Here is a 21,156-nt window from a genome sequence, read left to right as displayed (position 1 = left end):
CGCTCTTCCGCTAAGCCCGCTAATACGCTAAACAGGCCAAACTAAAACTGCCTATCTTTACCTAGCGCTAAAAATAGATATGGAAGGAGAACGAGAAGCACCTGTGTGCTTCTCGTTCTCCTTCCATGTGTATTTTTAGCGCTAGGTAAAAATATCTCAAATGTGCAATGACGCACCAACAAGCCTAGGTTTATCCTCTATAGTTGTGTATAGTATGACAACGACGCTAACAGCACTTGCTCACAAACCATAAACAACCATGTGCTTAATAAAATACACTCTCACAAAGCACATTTGCCTCTGGGAGGCCACGTCTGCTTGGTGTTTTTTTTTTTTTTTTTTTTTATAGCTTGGAAGAGGCAACAAATTTTTCCTTTTCCGTCAGACATTAACACTAAATTTCATAGCCCTAGCTTAAAGGTGCACACGTTTTAGCCAATCGTTCTCATCATAGCAATCTTGCTGGTTAACAGTGCGTAGCACAATGCGTGTTCACAAAACCATCGCGAAGGCGCCACGCGTGGACGACATGGTCCGGCTCGGTGCATGGATTTAGTGCGTGTGCTTTTTTTCATGGCACATTCTGCATGTTCGGATGTCGTGGCCGCAGTTGCAGAGCGACGACCCACGGTTCTCATCCCCTGCATTCCTGGAACGGGTGTTCGTTCGGCTCTTGCCGGGTGACTTCGTCGGGCTTGTCGTTCCCGACTTGACCGGAGTGCGTGAACTCGAAGTTGTCGTGGTAGTAGAGGAGGAAGTGGTGGAATTGTCATTAGGCTCGTTAAACTCGTCTGGGCACATGATCCCCAGCACTAAGTTGGTCGTGACGGGCACCTGACGGTACGCTGCTCCAGGATCCTGATAAACGGCTGTGTTGCTCACCGGCAGCACTGTCTTGCTGCTACAACACACTATCAAGGCGGCATTCCCGTCGGCAAACGCCCCGACCATGTCGTCTGCTTCGTACGGCTGCTGCTGCTGCTGCTGCGGCTGGTAGACCTGCGGAGGCGGAGGCGGTAGTGCCGGCCTCTGTGGCACCATCTGGCCAGCCACATTGACGAAGGCATTCTGCGAGGGATACCGAATGTACTCAATGACCGTCGGGGCCTTGCAGTCCTTGCAAGTGGTTATCTTGTGACGACTATAGCATTCCTTGCAGACCAGGTACGTCTTGCGCAGCCGACACCTGTCGCAATGTATTTCCACCTGCGTGAAGCAGGGCTTGGAGTCACCCTTCTTGTTTCTCGAGGAGCTGCTTGTGGAGGTTGAACTGCTGCTGCTAGTACTGCTTCTCTTCCCTTTTTTATTGTCGCTCTTGGTACTGGTACTGCTGCTACTGTTTTTCTTCCCTTTTTTGTGGTCGCTCTTGGTGCTGGTATTGCTGGTACTGCTTTTCTTCTTCTTTTTGCGGCCATTATCGGTGCTGGTACTGCTGGAACTGCTTTTCTTCTCCTTCTTCTTTCGGCCATTATCGGTGCTTGTACTGCTTTTCTTTCCCTTCTTTTTGTTACTGCTCTTGCTGCTGCTGCTCGTCTTGTTCGTCTTGGTGCTGGTGTTCTTGCTAGTGGGACACGTCGTTGACGACGTGGTGGTAGTAAGGGTGGTCGACTTTCGTCTACCCCGGGCATGTCCACAAAGGCACTGAAAGACAAGCGAGTCCACCTTACGGGGATGAGTGAGTTGCATCTGGCCTCTCAGATGCTGCGTTGCTTCGTGCCGGGGCACCATAGGCATCATCGACGGTGACGCGACCCTGTGCTGCAGCATCTCATAGCTGGAAACTTGCATCATTCCGGTCCTCGCACCGTTAGTGGAAATCTGTTGCTGTTGAAACTGCATATAACGTCCCGCCGGCTGCTGAGACTCGTACGGCACCACTTGGTCCTGTGGCGAGTACGTGAGCTGTGGCCGCTGCGGGTGCGGGTATGTCTGTCCATATGGCGGCTGATATGCAGGTTCGGCGCTGTACTGCTGCGGCATGTTGTCATAGGCACCGTTCTCGGCCGACACACCTTGGTCTTCTACCAGCTTACCCCGAGGACTGACACGTATGCCTTCAGGTAGGTCAACGTCTATGTTGTACTTGTAGAGGCGCTTGGTGACTGTCTCGGTGGTGACGACCTGCATGCCGAGCTTGTCGCTCTGCAGGTGCCGCTGTCTTCCTCCCAGGGCCGCAGCTCCGGCTGTCTTGACCACCTCCACCTCGTACATCGGGCAGCAGCAAGGCCCGCTCTCGCGATGGCGGTGCTTGCGGTGGGACTTGCGATGCTTGTGTTTCTCGCTGCTCGTCCGGCTCGTGCTGGTTTTGCTGTCTGACTTCCCGTAAACCTTATCCGGCGCATTCTCCGCCGGTAACGCCTTCTCTTCACCCTTGCCGCTGCCTTTGTCGCTCCTCCTGGACTCACGAGACGATGCCTGTCTGGCCGCTTGGCCGGGCTGTTCGGATCTGCGAATGACGTCGCCGATGGAGGATTTCTTCCGAGAGCAGGAACTAGGCTCTCCGGGCTCGATGGTGGCATTGTAATTTTGCGTCCTCATCGAGGTAAAGCTCGAAGCTACCCTGGACAGAGGTATGCGAAATGCACGAAAAAAAACTGCGGTGCGGTTCAAGAACTTGTTCGCCAGACTAATTGCCAATGACCGGCACATTTGCTATCGTCTCGTCCACCGTCCTACGAACTGTTTGTATGCATACCAACGTGTCTGTGAATCCGTACCCAAGGTTCTCTCTACAGAGGGCTCAAAACAATTATCAGTGAGGTTACTGTCAATTGGTTAGATGATAAACAGCAATGGTGCGAGGTCTTGGTGTCTGCCTTGTAGATATGCATAAGCACTGACTAGTCCTGATTTCTCTAAATATGCGCAGTGCCATGACAGCTAGGTCTAGTGTCATCTAGTCAGGGTTCGAATTCGCAGAGCCGTTCGTAAATATCGCGATTCATGACTCGGACGCTGCATTTTGACTGCCGTATTGATGGCTGCTTTGCTTCGCAACAGCGCGGGCTCCTTTTAGGCGCATGTTAGCAAATAATAAACCTAATCTGCACTGCATTGTTTCTCGTAGTTCTAGTGCTTATAAAATGTCACTAATGTGAGTATTCTGAAATGTACTATAATATTTTACTTACAGTTCAAGACATCTTAATAGCGAGTTTTAACCCAGACGTATACTTCTTGATGTTTACTGAATACCGGAGGGAGATCGGAGACGCAGGAGCAGCGCTGGTAGCGAAACCTAGAGACGCTTGTGTCGAGAGTATTTTCACAAAATGAAAGACGGACGCTTTACGTTAATGAGTATGTTGCTGCCGACGGTTCTTCAAAAGCCGCTAAGAAGCATTACAACAAATAGTTCTGTTTGCAGTGGTTGAGTTCATCGCCACAAGATGACGCCACCAGCGCCACTGCTGGAACGTCGTTGTACATGCCACTCCCCGTTTCAAACGGGAATTCACTCATAATCATCATCATCTAATGTTTGCATCTGCGGCATTCTTCTATTTATTAAAGAGCCCCTCACCAAGCCTCGTCGGAAATTTTCATTATACGCGTATTTTGTGTCATGTAATTGTCCACTCGAGGCGTGTTCTGCCGTAAGAATTTTTGAGACGGCTTTAGTAGCAGAAATAAAAGCAAATGAATTTTGTAACGCACTGATGCGAGTAATGCAAGCTATCTTCTCCGCGCGCAGAGTCCGCAAACAACATTCCTCTCCCGCCTTCTCTCATAAAAGCCAACTGACTCCTGTTTTTGAAGACAAGGTCTTCTTAGCTGACTTGACACGAATTTGGCGTATCTGGGATGGGTATCTTGTAACCACTTCCCGAACAAGAACGGCCTTTTCGCGCCTCCAGAGCGTCGTAAGCGGTATCGAGTCGCAAGGGGTATCAAATTGCTAGTCTTAACGAAACAAGGAGGGGTAATTAGTCGCACAGTAGGTAAAATGAATGGTGCGGACGTTATTAGCGCCAATATAGTCAAAAGTTAACATTGCATTATGCCCCTATAATGGGTGCATCACCGTAGATTAGACATGTTGAGGCAAAGCCGCCGTACGGTACACTTTTGGGATATGGAGCGAGCTTGCTTGGACTAATGAGTGCTTGCGCGAGGCAATAGTGTTTAGAAGGTGACTTTGGCGGTGTCCTCAAGAAGAGAGAATTGGTCGCACAGTTGGTAAAACTAACAGTACATTGCGCTAATTAATTAATTAGCGCTAATATAGTCAAAAATTAACCACATTGCACCATAAATTTCACTATCTCCGGGATCGGCCCACATGACTTCTCGGTTAAAAAAAAAAGAAAGGGTCAGAACGTCGCTAAAAAAGACAACGTCGATGTAATTGCGCGTGAAATATGACCCGATTAAGATAAGGTATGAATTAATAATTAATATGAAGAGACAGAACGGAGAGATTTAATCAACATTTAATCATCGAATCCGTTGAACCGCCATGTATCTCGACCTTGTCTACTTTAGCGTCGACATTTCATTGACCCTTTTTTCAAGACTTCCGCCCCCGGAACTCCCGCAACCTTTTTTTCCCCCTTCTTTTCTAGCTACGCGGGGAATTTTTTTAGGCGGTTCTAAGCGCTCCACTAGAGAGCCACGTTTCCGCGAGTCGTCCTCCTTGATGATGTTTATTGGTGCGCTACAGGCCACATGCCTGCGACTCGGAAGTGCCATTGTGTTGACGTGACTCGCCACCCATCAGACTCCTTCAAGAGCGCACGGGCTTTCGTTTCAATTTTCGGCTGTTCTTGCGCTGCATATTGGTGTAGTTCTTTGCAGACACGTTCATACATCGACCAGCGCGTGACCTCAGCGCCGCGACTGTACGTCTGCGACTTGGAAACCTGCTGAGGGCCCTTATACGGACAGTGTAAAACTCCTTATTAAAGAGTGATATTGTTTGCCGCTAATTGTATTGTCGCCACCGGACTGCTATTGTCGCAACTGCGTCAGAAAGATGTGTGTCAAAATTTTCGTATAAGAAATGCGGCGTTAATGGTCATCTTGGTCTGTTCATTTAGGTGCGCAGTGGCTCACATCAATCTTTAGTGCCAAATAGTTAAGCTTTTCGTTAACTCGAATTACCTGCGACATGCTTAAGTGGGTAATCACTCGCCGGAGAAATACTTACCCACTTTGACCTTCCAGGCCCTGAAAACCACCAGAACATATAGATCAATTGATAAAGCACGCACCATTATCTTAGGTTTTATCAAATTCACAATGATCAATAAAACTTGACATTTTCACCCGAAGGGCGAAGCATTGACAGCGATAGAAAAAGTTTAGCGTAGTGCTTGAACTCCTCGGATGGTGTTCTAAGTATACGCAACTGCGACATGTTGGCGTCATGCAGCATACAAGGCAACTCCTGCTGGGTAAAAGAAATTAGTCCTGGCAGCCACCATGCAGGGATGTATTCTGCGACGACGCCTTCTCTTGACGTAGTGCTCAACCAGCCTATCGGCTCATCCGATTTAGCTCAACCAGTCAATCAGGGCATGCCTCACGGCGATACTATCGCCGAAAATGATCGTCGCAGAATACGTTCCCAGGTGTCTCTCAATGCCGGCGTTCTGGGCGCCGCCAGTGGCGTTTGCAGGCGTCGCACCTCAATGGTGAACGAGATGAGACCAATGGGAAACCGTCGGCGTTAGTTAGCGCCCAGTGCAATATATTCGTAACGTTAGCTTGACGTTTACTGCTCAGGCTAGAGCTGCAAGAACGACGAAACGAAGTGGGCGCACCGTAAACGCTCCGCTCAATGGGCTCGGTGGCTGAGCCAGGACAGCGTTCTGCTTCTGGCATGAGCGTTGTGCGTCCGCATAATATAAGCACACTAGCGTCCCTGCTGAGTTACTGTGCGTATGCACTGATGTGAATGAATGAATTAATGAATTCTTTTATTAAGAAAAGGGAGGACCGGAGGTCGCTGGTGGGGGAGGAGGGACATACGAGGAGAGGTAGACACCCACTAAATCGCGCGAGCCAGGCCGCTAGCAACGCCGAAGCGGGCTAATTTTACCAGGTGATCGGGGTTTTCGAGAATGTCGTTCTGTAAAGCTTCAATGTGGCAATGCAGAAAGCTATTGCTGTCGCCTCGATAAATATTTAACTTGAGACAGTGTAAAATGAGATACTGCAAGTTGGCTTCGCATACGGAGTGGCAGAAGGTGCATACTGGGAGGGGGGGGGGGGGGGGGGGGCGCAGAGGCGTCAATGCCGTTCTTTTGGTCAGCCAACGTCTGCCATTTGTGAATTCTGTCAGGGGTAGTAGCTGAGTTGTCAAGCATTTTATTTATGAATATTTCCTGGGATCGGCTGAGGGCGAGGTCCTTAAACATGTGAGGAGGAGTGAGATGTTTGAGTCTCTCCCTGTTAGCGTACTTGAGGAAGCGACGTATTCGTGCCATTTCGAAATGAGATTTCGGCGGCAAATCCGCATAGGGGTGGTCACCAAGGTCGGGAAACCCGCGTAGGAGAGGTTGGAGACGAAAAGGTAAAACTCCGGATTGTGATGTGGCAAGACCATGCGCCACCTCATTACCTCCCCTCCCCCCCCCTCACCCGGGCCCCCACCTGTCCCGGCGTCCAGGCGACCCTAACGTCAATGCCATTCTTCTGCTTGTGCTGTATAATATGGCGGATGCGTAGAGCAGTGATTTCTACCACACTGGGGTCCTCAATGTCTGCACTGATGTGAGCGTAACGGACAATAATCGTCAAGCTGATATCATCATCATCATCAGCCTATATTTGTGTCCACAGCAGGACGAAGGCCTCTCCCTGCGATCTCCAATTACCCCTGTCTTGCGCTAGCTGATTCAAACTTGCGCCTGCGAATTGCCTAACTTCATCACTCCATCTAGTTTTCTGCCGTCCTCGACTGCGCTTCCCTTCTCTTGGTATCCATTCTGTAACTCTAATGGTCCAGCGGTTATCCATCCTACGCATTACATGGCCTGCCCAGCTCCATCTTTTCATCTTAATGTCAACTAGAATATCGGTTATCCCCGTTTGCTCTCTGATCCACACCGCTCTCTTCCTGTCTCTTAACGTTAGGCCTAACATTTTTCGTTCCATCGCTCCTTGTGCGGTCCTTAACTTGCTCTCGAGATTTGTTAACCTCCAAGCTTCTGCCCCAAATGTTAGCACTGGTAGAATGCAATGATTGTACATTTCCTATTCAACGACAGTGGTTAGCTCCCAGTCAGGATTTGGTAATGCCTGCCGTATGCCCTCCAACCCAGTTTTATTCTTCTGTAAGTTTCCTTCTCATGATCAGGGTCTCCTGTGAGTAATTGACCTAGATAAACGTACTCCTTTGCAGACTCCAGAGGCTGACTGGCGATCATGAATTCTTGTTCCCTTGCCAGGCTACTGAACACTTCTGCATATTAGTCTTCAACCCCTCTCTTACACTTTCTCGGTTAAGGCCCTCAATCATTTGTTGTAATTCATCCCCATTGTTGCTGTATAGAAAAATGTCATCTGCGAGCCGAAGGTTGCTGAGATATTCGCCGTTGATCCTCACTCCTAAGCCTTCCCAGTCTAAGAGCTTGAATACTTCTTCTAAGCATGCAGTGAATAGCATTGGAGAGATTGTGTCTCCCTGCCTGACCCCTTTCTTGATAGGTAACTTTCTACTTTTCTTGTGGTGAACCAAGGTAGCCGTGGAATCCTTGTAGATGTTTGCCAAGATATTCACGTATGCCTCCTGTACTCCTTGATTACGCAATGCCACTATGACTGCTGGTATCTCTACTGAATAAAATGCTTTTTCATAATCTATGAAAGCCATATAGAGAGCTTGATTGTACTCCTAAGATTTCTCGATTACCTGATTGATGACATGGATATGATCCATCGTAGAATATCCCTTCCTGAAGCCAGCCTGTTCTCTTGGTTGACTGAAGTCAAGTGTTGCCCTGACTCTATTGGAAATTATCTTGGGGAATATTTTATACAATACTGAAAGCAAGCTAATGGGTCTATGATTCTTCAATTCTTTAATGTCTCCCTTCTTATGGGTTAGTATAATGTTGTCGTTCTTCCAGCTCTCTGGTACACTTAAAGTCGTGAGATATTGCGTATAAAGGGCCGCAAGCTTTTCAAGCATGATAATGTCATCAGCATATCGCTAATTAGCTGGGCCATACCCAGGAATTATTTTCGGGAGGGGTAGTGCAGCGAACAGCAGCGGGAATTTCGCCATAGTCATGTAATTTCATGTGTGTATAAAGTACATCGCTGTCATATAATAGTACAAACGTATTATAAGTTATTCACATAATGACACATATGTAAGATAGGCTAAATAGCATATCGCCGCAGCGATAATTTCGGGGATGTCAGTACCAGTGCTGGATTAAGCAATTCATAAGACCTAGGCTACATTTGCTCATCAGATAACCAGGCCCTGCTCAGAACCCTTTAAACCTTTACAGCCCCGTCACTAGGTGCTGACTACCATCGACGGTTTCCCGTCGGTCTCAACTCGTGCCTCATCGTTGGGCCATATCTCCAACGCTACTGGCGACGCTCCTCGTCGCTCTCAGCGTTCTGAGACACCTGGTAGCTACCAGGGTGTTCTTTCTTCAGAGCAGCAGTTGCCTTGAGTGCTGCGTCGCGCATACATGTCACATCCCTACTTATAACACCGTCGGAAGAGTTCGAGCGCAACGCTAAACAATGAAATCGCTGCCAATGCTTCGCCCTTCAGGCGAAACTGCTTGCTGTTGTTTACTAGCATGCCGTCACTACACCCTTAATTTCTTAATCAACGCCTAAGGATGCTGACAAGATCTCGCGTGATAACAGCCGTGGAGCAATTAATATGCAAGAGGTAGGACATAAGTAATAGAAGCCTGGAGGTCTGGTAGATAAGAGCGATAGGGGTTAGGTGGACTATTAAAGAATACCTCCCCCCCCCCCCCCCCCCCCCCAGACGTGTCAAGGCGTGAAGAAAAAACGTAGTTCCCTTGATGAATTTCCCTTGAGGGCAAGGTGAAACCGAGCTATAACGCAAAAGATACAGAAAGACAGCCTGTGAATATCTGTCTACCTATTGCATTTATGTGCACGGAGTGGCCGCGCTGTTGATGAGGATGATGATGATTTAATGGCCTCTCCTTTGAAACAGGGCGGTGGCAAATAGTCAGCCAGCCTGCGTGATTTAATCAGGTATACTATACATGTTTCTTATCTAGCATTTTTGTATACATTTCATTACTCTTTTTTTTTTAATCTGCCTTGCACCGCTACCTATGGCTGTAAGAGATCCGGTCGTATAAATCTCTTCCCAGCTTTTTGTTTCCCCAAATACTCTAGAGTGTAAACGAATATCTTAGCTTATCTCGACTGCTGACCGGTTGATGTTTCCGTCCACTTTAAACCAAGCGCTTCTGGAAGGTGTACGTTACCTACTGTTCTCACTGGGTGAATCCCTTCTCATTCCATTAGGATGTGTGGGATGCTCTAGGAGACACTGCGCTACACCTGGTTGTACTTACCATGCATGGAACGCACCCGGCATGGTCAAAACGTTTTCGTATTGCAGTGAAGCTATCTGAAAGGCCTTGCGAAGGGTCCATTGCCAGTTAGATTTGAATGTCAATGAACTATAATATTTCACTGGTGATCTAAACTCGACTCTACTTCTTCATCAATAAATCAAGGCAACCTCAAATTGCATAGCGGCTGCAAATATCTCACACGCGTAATGGCAGAGACGATTTACAGGATGTCCCAGCTATCACGCAGCACGATTTAAAAAAAAAGAGGAATGGCGTTACGCGAAGCAAACCTAGTGCGTATTGTTTCCAGTACAGTGGAGGAGCCGCCAGCAATTTTTTCGTTACTGAGATTAAATTAGGTAATGGTAATTAATTATCTAACTCGAGAAGTACTGTCCTAATTATGAAAGTGTCAATGAGAAAATTGTAGAGACACATGAAAACCTGCCGATACAGCTTTCTGTTGCTCAATACGTGCTACATAAAAGTGTTTTTCCGAGCATGAAAGAATCCCGCGAATACACGCAAAGTGCCTCGAGTGGCCAGTCGCACGACAATTCTGCGTGTATTCGCGGGCTTCTTTCACACTCAGAAAAGCACATTTATTTAGCACGTATTGAGCAACAGAAAGCTGTATCCGGAGTTTTTTTATGATACTCTACAATTTTCTCATTGGCACTTTGATAATTAGGACAGTACTTCTCGAGTTAGATAATTAATTACAATTACCTAATTAAATCTCAGTAACGAAAAAATTACTGGCGGCTACTCCATTGTACTGGAAACATACGCACAAGGTTTGCTTCGCGTAACGCCGTTCCTCTTTTTTTAATTCGTGCTGCGTGGTAGTTAGGACACCCTGCATACAAAGACCATGTCTAGTGAAGAGCAAACGTTCATTTTCACTTTATTTCTTGTTTGAAACGAAGAGATCCGCGCAAGAAAACTCTGACTCGTTTGCTAGACCCAAGCCTGGTATTGTACAGTGCGGGTTAGTGACGTCACACTTTAGAGAGAACACCTAACTTAAGATAATGAAATTCACTTACGCGTTTCAACTGCCTCTCTATAGACGCAAGTGGCCGTACTTATCCTAGCGTGCTAACAGTGCTGAAGTTTGTTTCTTCCAAGTGTCCCATACAGTGTACTATATGCTGTCCAAAATTCAATGCCCATCCGAAATCATGTTCATCCCTCTCTTTGTTACGACTGCGGCATTTCCGCAACCTTCTCAACCTGTGCCTTTAAACGTGCTCACCTGTCAGTTAGGGCCTCCAGGAGCGATGGCTTTTGTTACCCGCATGGTTCATGATGTCGCTTAATAGGGTGTGGCGAGAGGCCATTCGAAACGCCGGGAGCATGGTATACTTTAAATCGATTTTAACGGCTGTCAATTACCTCGAGAAGGACGCCAAGATGTTCAGGATTGACACAATAATGTCATCCACCTTCCAAGGATTGTTTTGCGGCGAGTCTTCCTATCGGATTAGATTACTACATCCTTTGCAAATTAAATAGAATTTCATTTCATATTTGATTTGAACTTCATCCTTATTTCGCATTTTTTCTTACATGGGATGCTGGGAACATGGCAGAAAATCCAATAACAACGTTGACTTGAATTCAACCCCGCCCCCAAGCGATGTGCAGTGTCCGCATTCACTGGAAGTAAGGGAAGTTGTCCTGTAACAGCTTTATTTCAACATTACAGTTAGGGCAGTGATTTCTTTGCGTAATCTGCTCGGAGAAAGGAATGTTAACGCGTGACTATCCATGCGATCCCTTTTTGTTAAAACCGAATCATACAGGGTGTACCTGCCTGCCTCGTGTACTGAATGTCACGCATTCCACGGTGAAGCTGATCGAGCTGAGACGGCTCGATTAGTCACCGTCAAATGCACGTCGTATTGACTATATATGTGCTTAAAATTGGAGTGCGTGCTTTTTCTGAAGCGCGCCCTCCAAATTTGAACCTGCGCAGTGATATACTGCGCAGCCTACTGAAACTACTAGAGAAAACTGAAACGCTGCAATCGTTCTGCCACCTCGGGAATTGGATCTAAATTTCGAAGCAATCCTATTTTACCAAAGGCATAAAGCAACACCACTGTGCTGACATGTGTAATCATTGCAAATTGTTGCATTTGTAGCGCAATATGTTGTTCAATATGATCAAATTGCAAAGCCGAACTCGTTGTCTTTTCGGAAGACGGGGCGCTTATAGCGCCGCTGGAGTGGGCCTATCGCGGCAATCGAAGGCACTAAATGTAACCGTGACGCGATCACGCGTTTACCCGACTTTCCCGGGCTTCAATTTTATCCGGTGGCACTCACTCATACTTCTTTCCCTTCTTCGTGGCTTGGACATGCCGAATCCCCCCCCCCCCCCTCTTCCACTCTGCAACGGGTTGGATTTTGATAGACCTTGGAGGTGTATAGGCACCCTGCGCTAAAGCTTTGCAGTGTAGACAGCAGCGCCAGAACACACAGCCTAACGAGTGCTGGAAGCAAAACTGGAGGGACGCTGCATACATTCGCCGTGACACTTTCGATCGCTTATCACGGGGCAAGAGTGTCCGAGTTGTAAAAACGTCGAAAGTGCTCATGCGCAGGGCATAACACTCAGACGAGCGACGAAATGACCGCTATCGTTTGGAATGGCGGATCGTTTTCATCCCCTCTCTAGCGGCGGGTGTCGGCGACGCTGGGGTGAAAAATGAAAACGTCGTAGCGCCCTCTGAACAGTGCAGGGTGCCAATACTGGACACGCCCTGCGGCAGACACCTGAGCTATAATCTAGTGGCAGAACGGAATAGCCGGCAGTACTCAGCATTTTCGTGTGGTATCTCCCTCGCAAAGACTGACCAAGAACAGCGCATGCTGCTTAACTTAGGTGACGTCATATGAGCCGGTGTATTCAGCATAACATGACATGCAGCCATGGAGGAAACTTTCTTCCATGCATGCAGTGGTAGCATATTCGCGGCAAATATAGCTGGTCTGCAGGCCTAAATTGACGTCTGTTGCCGCGGTAGTGTGAACACACGTTCACAGAGCGGCGCGCTGTCAAAAGGCAAAAGAAATCGATCACGGGGGTGAGCTTGTTACTATAGACGCGGATTCAGCACATTAACACAGCTAAGTGAATTAACACATGACATTTGTGTTAACATCGACGCGGGCAACCAAAGTGACGCAATCTTCATTGACTTCTCAAAGGCGTTCGATACAGTTATTCATTCGAAATTGATGTATAAACTTGACGCCATAGACTTAGGGGGCAGGGTGTTTTTCAAGCTGCACTTGCAGATTTTCTTCCCTGCCACCCTCAACCTGTTGGAAATAAAGACAAATTCAAATTCAGTTCAAGTGATCCCCGCCTTCTCAGCTGGATTTCTAGTTTTCTTTCCCATCGATCTCAACTTATGTCCTTTAACAGAGCTAATTCTAGGGTGGCAGAGGTGCCCTCAGGAGTGCCACATGGTTCCGTGTTGGGTCCGTTGCTTTTCCTGATCTTTACAAATGATTTGCCTCGCCACATAATCTCAAATCTACGTTTGTGTGCTGATGACGGCGTATTATATCATAAAATTTTCTGCTTTCATGACCATTCACAGCTTCAAAAATCATTTTCTAATTTTAGCGTTTGGTGCGCTACCTAGAAAATGACGATTAACATCCGTAAAACCGTCGTTATGACTTTCACTGATAAAACAACGCCTTCGACTTTTTACTTACAAAATTCAGAGCGTTAATGAATATAAATACCTTGGCCTTGTTTTCCCTACCTAGTATGTCTTGGTCCAAACAGGTAGATTTAATAACCTCAAAGGCACCGAAAAAGTTAGGCTATCTGCGCCGCACATTAACCACAGCCCCAAGGGATACTAATCATGTATAAATTATTTATCCGCCGCGGCCTCTACTAGAATATGCTTTTCCTGTCAGGAATCCGCACAAACAATGCGACATTAATCAAATTGAGGCCATCCAAAAGAAAGTGATTCGCTTCATATGACGCATGTTCGATAGGGATTCCTCACCTTCCACAGCGCTTTCATCCCTAGCCTTGCAACCGCTCTCAGGTCGCCGACGCACGCAATCACTAAAGTTTCTGCATTGCATTATTAACTACTCTTGCCGGATTTTCTCAGATAATCATCTAACTTATGCTAAACCATCGAATACTATAAATCACCACCAGCTAAAGATCGCGCCTTATTTTGCCCGTAATACAGTTTCTTTCCCTGTGTAATTGAATGTTGGAATTCTTTGCCTGGTCCTACTCGTTCTCTTCCTTTTAACATATGTTTAGCGACTGCTGAATAATCTTGGTTTGTTTTGGTTTTTGTATGGGGTTTGTATTTGGTTTGTACTGTTCAAATTGCCTCTGTTATTTGCCATTGTGCTGCTTTCCACGCCCACTCCTGCAATAGCCTGATAGCTAGGGCTACAGTATGCACAAATAAACAAATTAATAAATAAATTACCGGACGCGGGCCCGAGAACTCCGGCGCCAACTCGCCCTCGGAAGGCGGCATGCGCGCTTTGTCGACGGAAACAAGGCCGGCCGCGCCCTGCTGGCCCGTCTTGGACTCCTGCTGCTGTTTCTTGGGCGGCTCCTGCTTCATCGGGGCCGTGCCGTCGTCGCAATCACACAACCATGCCATACCAGTCCCAGTGCAGACTCAAGGGCGTCCGAAAAGCCTCTGCGACCGACACGCGAGTATCAAGAACGCAGCATTTTTTTTTTTTTTTTGCAAGACGCTTAAGCTTCGCCTTCAAAGATCCCTGACTGCTTCTCAAGCTTGCCGGCAACTGCCGCTTATGTAACCGTAATGTTTACCGGGAAACGCTGGCAGCGAACGCGATGCACGAAGACGAGCTTTCTGGTAGAAACGCGACCTCTTGCGTGGGCCCATCTTCTGTTATTGTTTCGCACTTTTAATATTTCAGTCGGAGAAGGTTTAACGTAACAGGCATGCGCTGTCGGTGTTTTGTCTCATAACATTTATTTGTGGGACTGCCATTCTCAAAATTCTGAGGAATAACTTTGTAAAGAATGTAAAACAAGGTATATGAGCCACTTTAGTGATATAAGAAGAACTTTAGTGCCGTATAGAATACATACGGCAACTTTCGCTCACGCGACACCAACGCCGGCTAAGGTGCCCGACGCCGACATCAAATTTTCTTCTACACGGGGCCCTTAACGCTGTCGCGTTAAAACATGGCTAGCTGGGCGAGCTTTGTACAGGGTGCTGCATAATTCGCTGCGAATGTTCGAAAAAAGGTTTTGCGCTTGCCACTGCACTATTCTTGCTCAAATATTGCAGAAATATTGCATTTGGAGTCTACGTCATTTAGTATAACACTTGCCTCAGTAATTTGCCTGGTTGTCAAGAAAACATTCACCGACGATTACGATACTCCCTAATGCGAAATTTGAACGCGGCTCTATGCCTGTTTTCATTTCGCGATATACTGAGGCAAAGAATTGGAGAGAGACATGTTGCAGAGTCGGCAATTGGCGTATATCTGATCTGCGAGTCAAGCGCGTCTGCTTTTATGCATGACTCGTCAAACGCTCTAGTGTAATCACTGGTGCCGCTTGGATTCCAAAAAGTACTACACAATTCGCGTCGCGCATGCAACCGTATTACAAAACAATCACAAACCATGACAATCGAAACAAGCGCGAACGAGACAAAACCAAGCAAACCAAACAAGCGAGAGCTGACGCGAGGAGAAGGTAGTATGAAACTAGCGGTCCGGCTGGACCAGATATGAGTACGCATGGAGCTGTCGGGTGGGTCCGCATGAAACCAGCTTCCGGCGCACTCCACACTGAAGGGGCCGCTCTCATTGGTCTCCGCCGTTCGCGGCTCGCATCTCTTTCATCTTTCGCTGTTGTGCTCGTTCGCTCGGTTACGCCGCCGCCGACGTTCGCCGCAGGAACGGGCCATTAAGAGTTGCGCTCTAAAAACTGCAAATGTGCCTTCACTCACGGAGATGCGAGCTGCTGCCGCAACGTCGCAAGCATAAAATTGTGTCGCCGCCTGTTGGCAGCTGCAGAAAGCAGTCGGTCAGGGAGATCTGCCGCGTGTTCGCGGCGGCAGCTCGCATATAAGTGAAGGCAAACTTGCACTTTTTCTTAAAAACCAGGCAATTAACGGTGGCAAGTGTTATACTAAACGACGTAGACTCCAGATGCGATCTTTCTGTAAAATTTGAGCAAGAACAGTGCAGCTGTGAGCGCAAAACCTTCTTTCGAACATGCGCGGCGAAATATGTGGCACCCTGTATAAGGAAGAACAGCGGACGACACGAACGCCTCTAAGGGTTTCTACCTGACCGGTTTTCCATCGGCACAGCTAGTCTTTCTCTCATGGTGCCGGCTGCCGGTTCGAACCCATCACCGGCACGCCATTTTGCCGGTTCCCCACAAATAAAAAATTATGGGGTTTTACGTGCTAAAACCACTATTTCATTACGGGGCACGCCGCAGTGGTGGACTCCAGACTAATTTGGGCCACCTGGGATTATTTAACGTGCGCCTATATCTAAGTACACGGGTGTACACGGCTGTAATATTATGAGATCAATAGTGTCAATGAGAAAATTGTAGAGCAACATGAAAAACTCCCGACACAGCATTCTGTTGCTCAATACGTGCTACATAAAAGTATTTCCAAGCATGAGAAACCCGCGAATACACGAGAAATTGCAGCACGACTGCCCGCTCTAGGCACTTTGAGTGTATTAGCGGGCTTCTTTCATGCTTGGAAAACTTTTATGTAGCACGTATTGAGCAACAGAAAGCTGTATCGGGAGTTTTTCATGTTGCTTTACAATTTCCTCATTGACAATTTGATAATTAAGACAGTACTTCTCGAGTTAGATACCTAATTACCATTAACTAAATAAATCTCAGTAACGAAAATATTGCTGTCAGCTACTCCACTGTACTTGAAATAATATGCACTAGATTTTCTTCGAGTAACGCAATTGCTTTTTTTTTTAATCTTGGTACATGACAGTTGGGACACCCTGTGTATGTTGGTGTATATGCGAAACGGAGTATATGCACTGAAAAAGTTAAACATGCATGTGCAACCCCCCTGCCTTCTTTTATTATTTTTTTATGATACACCCCTTGACGCTACCCTTGATCGGCCCATTCCTTCGAGCGTGCAATGACGCTTACAAAAAATAAGCACGCTCATATGTTTTCTTCAGCAGCGATACCTGATTATCACGGCACAGAGCAGTGTATACCTTGAAATATAGCGGGAAAGGTGGTTGGGAGTGTAACAAATACAGTAGACAACTTGATGCGCGTAAAGCTGGATTCGCACGACGGAGAGAATGGCGTGGACACACATGATGTGACTGAGCTGCAACAAATTGCACCGCTAGCAGGTCGTCTACGACGTGATTCGGTGGCGCTGAAGATTATAAATATATTGTCGGCACCGACGTCAGCGTGGCCGACTTGTCTGCTGATTACTAGCACCGTGCGAAGCTGTGTCATGGGCGCAGCTTCGCACAGACGAGGCATCGCGTGAAAACCATCGGGATAGTTTGCAAGACGTCATCATGGCCGCTATGTCTGGGTACTTTAGCACGGTGAAAAGCCGTGTCTGTGATGTTACATGAAAGCTATTTATACTCCCAAATGCAGCGGACCATATGACATCCGTGATACTGCGGTCCACGTGATTGGTGGGAACACGCTGCGTGTCCATAAACGAATGTGCGAGATCCCATGCTAGGTCGCCCTGTGACGAGCGTGGGAGGGGGGCGGACAAGGATCCATACAAAGGGCCGCGACGAGTTAAAGAGGAAATCGGTCGCTCTCTCCTTATTTGCTGACTTGAGCTGAATTGCTTACCTGAAAAGTTCTTGCTTTTGACTATGCGATGATTATGTCGCGGTCAGCGCACTAACGTCAGAAGGTCAGTGGGGCACAGTCGGCCACTGCATGAAATTCTGCGCTTGTTGTCTAACACAGAGGGCTGCTCGCGTCTGCGTCTTCCATGCAAGCAACATAGTCCGCTATGCTAAAGCTTTATGTTATTACTGATCTTAAGAATACGTTGTGTTTTCTGCATAGCGCGACTCATTTTTATATTACTTTTCCTTCATCAAGTCCTCAGCCAGGAAAACACTTGTGGCCGAGACACGTACATCCGACCGCCATGTGTCTTCAGGACGTATACGATCGCCCGATAACGTCTGCATACAACACTCGCACCGAAAGCAACCAACGCTCTTACGGAATGAAGAAAGAAATAGCTTTCAAGGGCAGATCGTCAAAGCAAAACACGATTCGTGCAACCTTGAGACGTGCGCATACTGCCTCGCTCACCTTGACTTCAGAGCAGGACCGCTGAGACGCACACGAAGTTCGTCAATTTTTTTCGCTGTCTCGTGGCAGCAGCGTGCCCCTTAGTCGGAAATTTTGGGTGCCCCCTCAGGCCAGTTGCCGGCCATCATTCGGTAGCTGTAACAGCCGACTGGGCCCCCGCGAGAGAGCAGCGCGGCACTTTGGTTTCCTCTTCCTCTTAACACTAAAACCAAGCGAGCGGTTGCGTCAGCAAGCGGCCGCACGAAAACTGAGTGCTGTGTGGTGATGAACATGGATGTGCTTATGTCTTCTTAGTGACAGAAGAGTATGTGTTCGCATAGGTATGATACAAACGCTTCATTGTGGTTGAAAAGACGCGACTCTCAATAAACCCTCCTCCTCCTCTTCTTTTTTTTTATTTTTTGCCCCCACGGTACCTTCCTGCACCCTTCACCGTGGTCAGGATTTCTTTGGTCATCGATTGCCAGAAGTGTTTTCTTGTGGTATTTATGTGCCAATCACGGAGGCAAAAATTGCAGCGTCACGTGCTCTAGCATTTTCGTTCTTCAAAAGTTACCAACGCCCTGCGCAGATTATAGGATTACGTGCAGAGTTGGCGATTAAACCAGCGCGTGAATCACCGTTCATGCATCTACATCGCGCAAGGAGCAACCAGTGATGCAACAAATTTGGGCCTCGGTCATTTACTTCGACACGGTAAACACGGAAGGAATTTATGCTGCGTAGTGAAGCCGATGTTAAAGTTGCAGAACAGATCAGACCGAGAAGAAAATAATGTGCTTAATTAACCGTGCCCGTAACGTTCTTGTTTCAGCGGTCATCGGGTATAGTGGGATAATGGCTTATTGCTTATCTGTAATCAAAATTCCCTGGTAAACGTTTCATTTATCACTCTAGCACGTTCTAAATGTGTAATTAAAGTCGGTGATCGATTACTCAAAGTGTATCTTTTTAGCATGAATACGAGACTAGCGCCAATTAAATATGCGAGTCCCATATAACTTTCCTGCAAGGCCTTCTTTAAGCACATGCTGGACAAAATGTTTAATACCATCTACGTTGTTGAAGATTTGGGGGACGAATGTCTGCAAACTGGTTCTGGTGCACATGGATGGGTTTATATCTTAGTGACAGAGGAGTACGTGTTCGCATAGGTATGATACAAATGTTTCATTGTGGTTGAAAAGACAAAACTCTGAAAAAACTCCCCCTCCTCTTCTTTTTTTTTTATTTTTTTGCCCCTCGGTATCTTCCTGCACTTTTCACCGTGGTCAGGATTTCTGTAATCATCGATTGCCAGAAGTGACGATTTTCACTGTAAATGAACACGATACCAGAACTCAGTGCATTCATTCCTAAAATATGTGTGCTCAAGTATCCAAATTATAAAAATTATGTTTGGTGGTTTCGACTTAATTAATTACCTCAATTGCAATCATCTCCTAACGTGCTATGCCGTAAATAATGCGCTGCCTGTTCTTCCTTTTTTTTTTCGTTTATATGTCTAGAGCATGGCAATACTATATTCATGAATTGCACGCATGCCAGAATTTCGTTAGATGACAACACATTTGCTCATTTTTTCTTATTTCAGTGCATCTGCGCGTGATGTTATTGCCCGCTCTGCTATTTTTAGTGCAATAAATATCCCAGTGAAGCGTGTAATAAACATTCCGTTTTTGAAGCTTGAAAACCCATTTAACGTAATTGTAGGATATAAAGCAAAAGGAAGCAGTCGCATTCAACACACATTTCTCTGCTTCCTTATTGAACTGGAAGCTGCACGATAAATTAAAAGGTACATTTATTATTCTAATAATGTCGCGAAAAGGACGTATGTTATCTTTTTGATATCTTTTTGGGACATTCTGTGGAGATCTTTTTTTTTTTTTTTTTTGCTTCACTTCAGGAGGGGATTTGTAATGGATGGCTATGGGACATTGCATACTTCTCAAGTTGGGAATATTTGAAATTAACAAAGGATGTAGACTGTGTTTTCAGAGATGCTGATTGCACTGTTGTTAAATATATTGTTAAAGGGTCAATAGATCCTTCTCGCGGAGCAGTTTGCTCTAGAGAAACGAGATGGCGCTTTCGGCAGCGCGCCGGAAATCGCACGGAATGAAAGGAGGGCGCTGCTGTGCTGCTTTCTCTAGAGTTACTGTATATGCTCCCTTTGGTAGCATATACAGTAACTCTAGCTTTCTCTAGGGTGCCTCGATGTCCAGCGCCGCTTTCAGGGTGGGGACCACGCTTTTTCGGCGCCGTCTTGGTTCTTTCCAATACGTAGGCGCTGGGCGTGTGGCGGCTACAGATTAACCATTGGGCAGAAAGAAATGGCGGCGGGCGTGTTAAGGGCGATACCTACGCGATTTAAATGGAGATTTTCTGCTTTACCATCTGATAAACAGTTTGCTTGCATAGAGTGTTCGTTTCAAAAGAGGTTGTCCGACACTTTTCGCGTCGATCGCAACCTGAAGGTAGCACGATTTGTTTGCGAGGTTACCCCCCTTTTTATTTACTCATTTCACTGGTAAACGACCCACAAATATTACTGGAATTGTACACTTGATGAAATGTTAAGTTTGAAGCCCTTTTAATAGTTATCTTGCTTCTTAGGGTTTTCCCCTCATATATATGAAACTGGGAGAAAAACTAGGAGACGTCGCGTGAGTAGGCCTGCAGCAGTTCAGGTGCCTGCTGAAGAAGAAAAATGCATTGAGAACAGTTTTCAATACTCGAACACAATTTATTTACAAAAGAAAGCACTAATTAATCCACTTTATAAGCTCTCAGCGAGGTTATCTGGTTAAAATGTAGTTGCCCTACTGCAAGCTCGTACCTGCTACAGTCTTGCTAGCATAACACTCAGGTGCCTTTTCTGGAGTGTTAAGCCATCGCAGATAGATGCGGAGTTGTGTGGACACAAATAGCTCAAGGAGTTCTTCAATCACATCTTTGTGCTGATAACATGGGTTTTCTGGCAAGGTTACATTATTTCCGATAATTTCCTTCAGTGGTTTCAATGGTGTTTCTCAGACAGCTCAAATCTTGAGCTTCAGCAAAAGACTTGCGAACACCCTCACATTAAAAAACAAAGTCCAGAATTTGTCTACTTGCATAAATTAAATTTTGCCGCCTTGGACATATTCATTTAGTTGAGCAAGGTGGTGTTCCTGTCCAGGTTCTTCAGCCGCTGCATGCACATGCACACAGAGCAGTGCTCCACATTGCGGATAATCGGCTTTAACA

General features: G+C 46.6%; 1 protein-coding gene across 1 annotated transcript; it reads right to left on the bottom strand.

Annotated features, from left to right (window-relative positions):
* Positions 1 to 552: 552 nt before the first annotated feature.
* LOC125946344 (pinin-like) lies at positions 553 to 18,086 on the bottom strand. The gene is made up of 4 exons (XM_049669137.1): positions 17,905 to 18,086; positions 14,024 to 14,242; positions 5,150 to 5,169; positions 553 to 2,560 (listed from the first exon to the last, which is right to left on the bottom strand). Exons 2-4 carry the CDS (start codon positions 14,201 to 14,203, stop codon positions 553 to 555), a joined length of 2,208 nt encoding a protein of 735 aa, XP_049525094.1. The 5' UTR covers positions 14,204 to 14,242; positions 17,905 to 18,086.
* Positions 18,087 to 21,156: the final 3,070 nt, after the last annotated feature.

This window comes from Dermacentor silvarum, chromosome 6 (genome assembly GCF_013339745.2).
Source record: "Dermacentor silvarum isolate Dsil-2018 chromosome 6, BIME_Dsil_1.4, whole genome shotgun sequence".
In the NCBI taxonomy this organism is placed as follows: domain Eukaryota; kingdom Metazoa; phylum Arthropoda; class Arachnida; order Ixodida; family Ixodidae; genus Dermacentor; species Dermacentor silvarum.
Note: the sequence above shows the minus strand (reverse complement) of the source record. Positions and strands in the feature narration are given on the sequence as shown.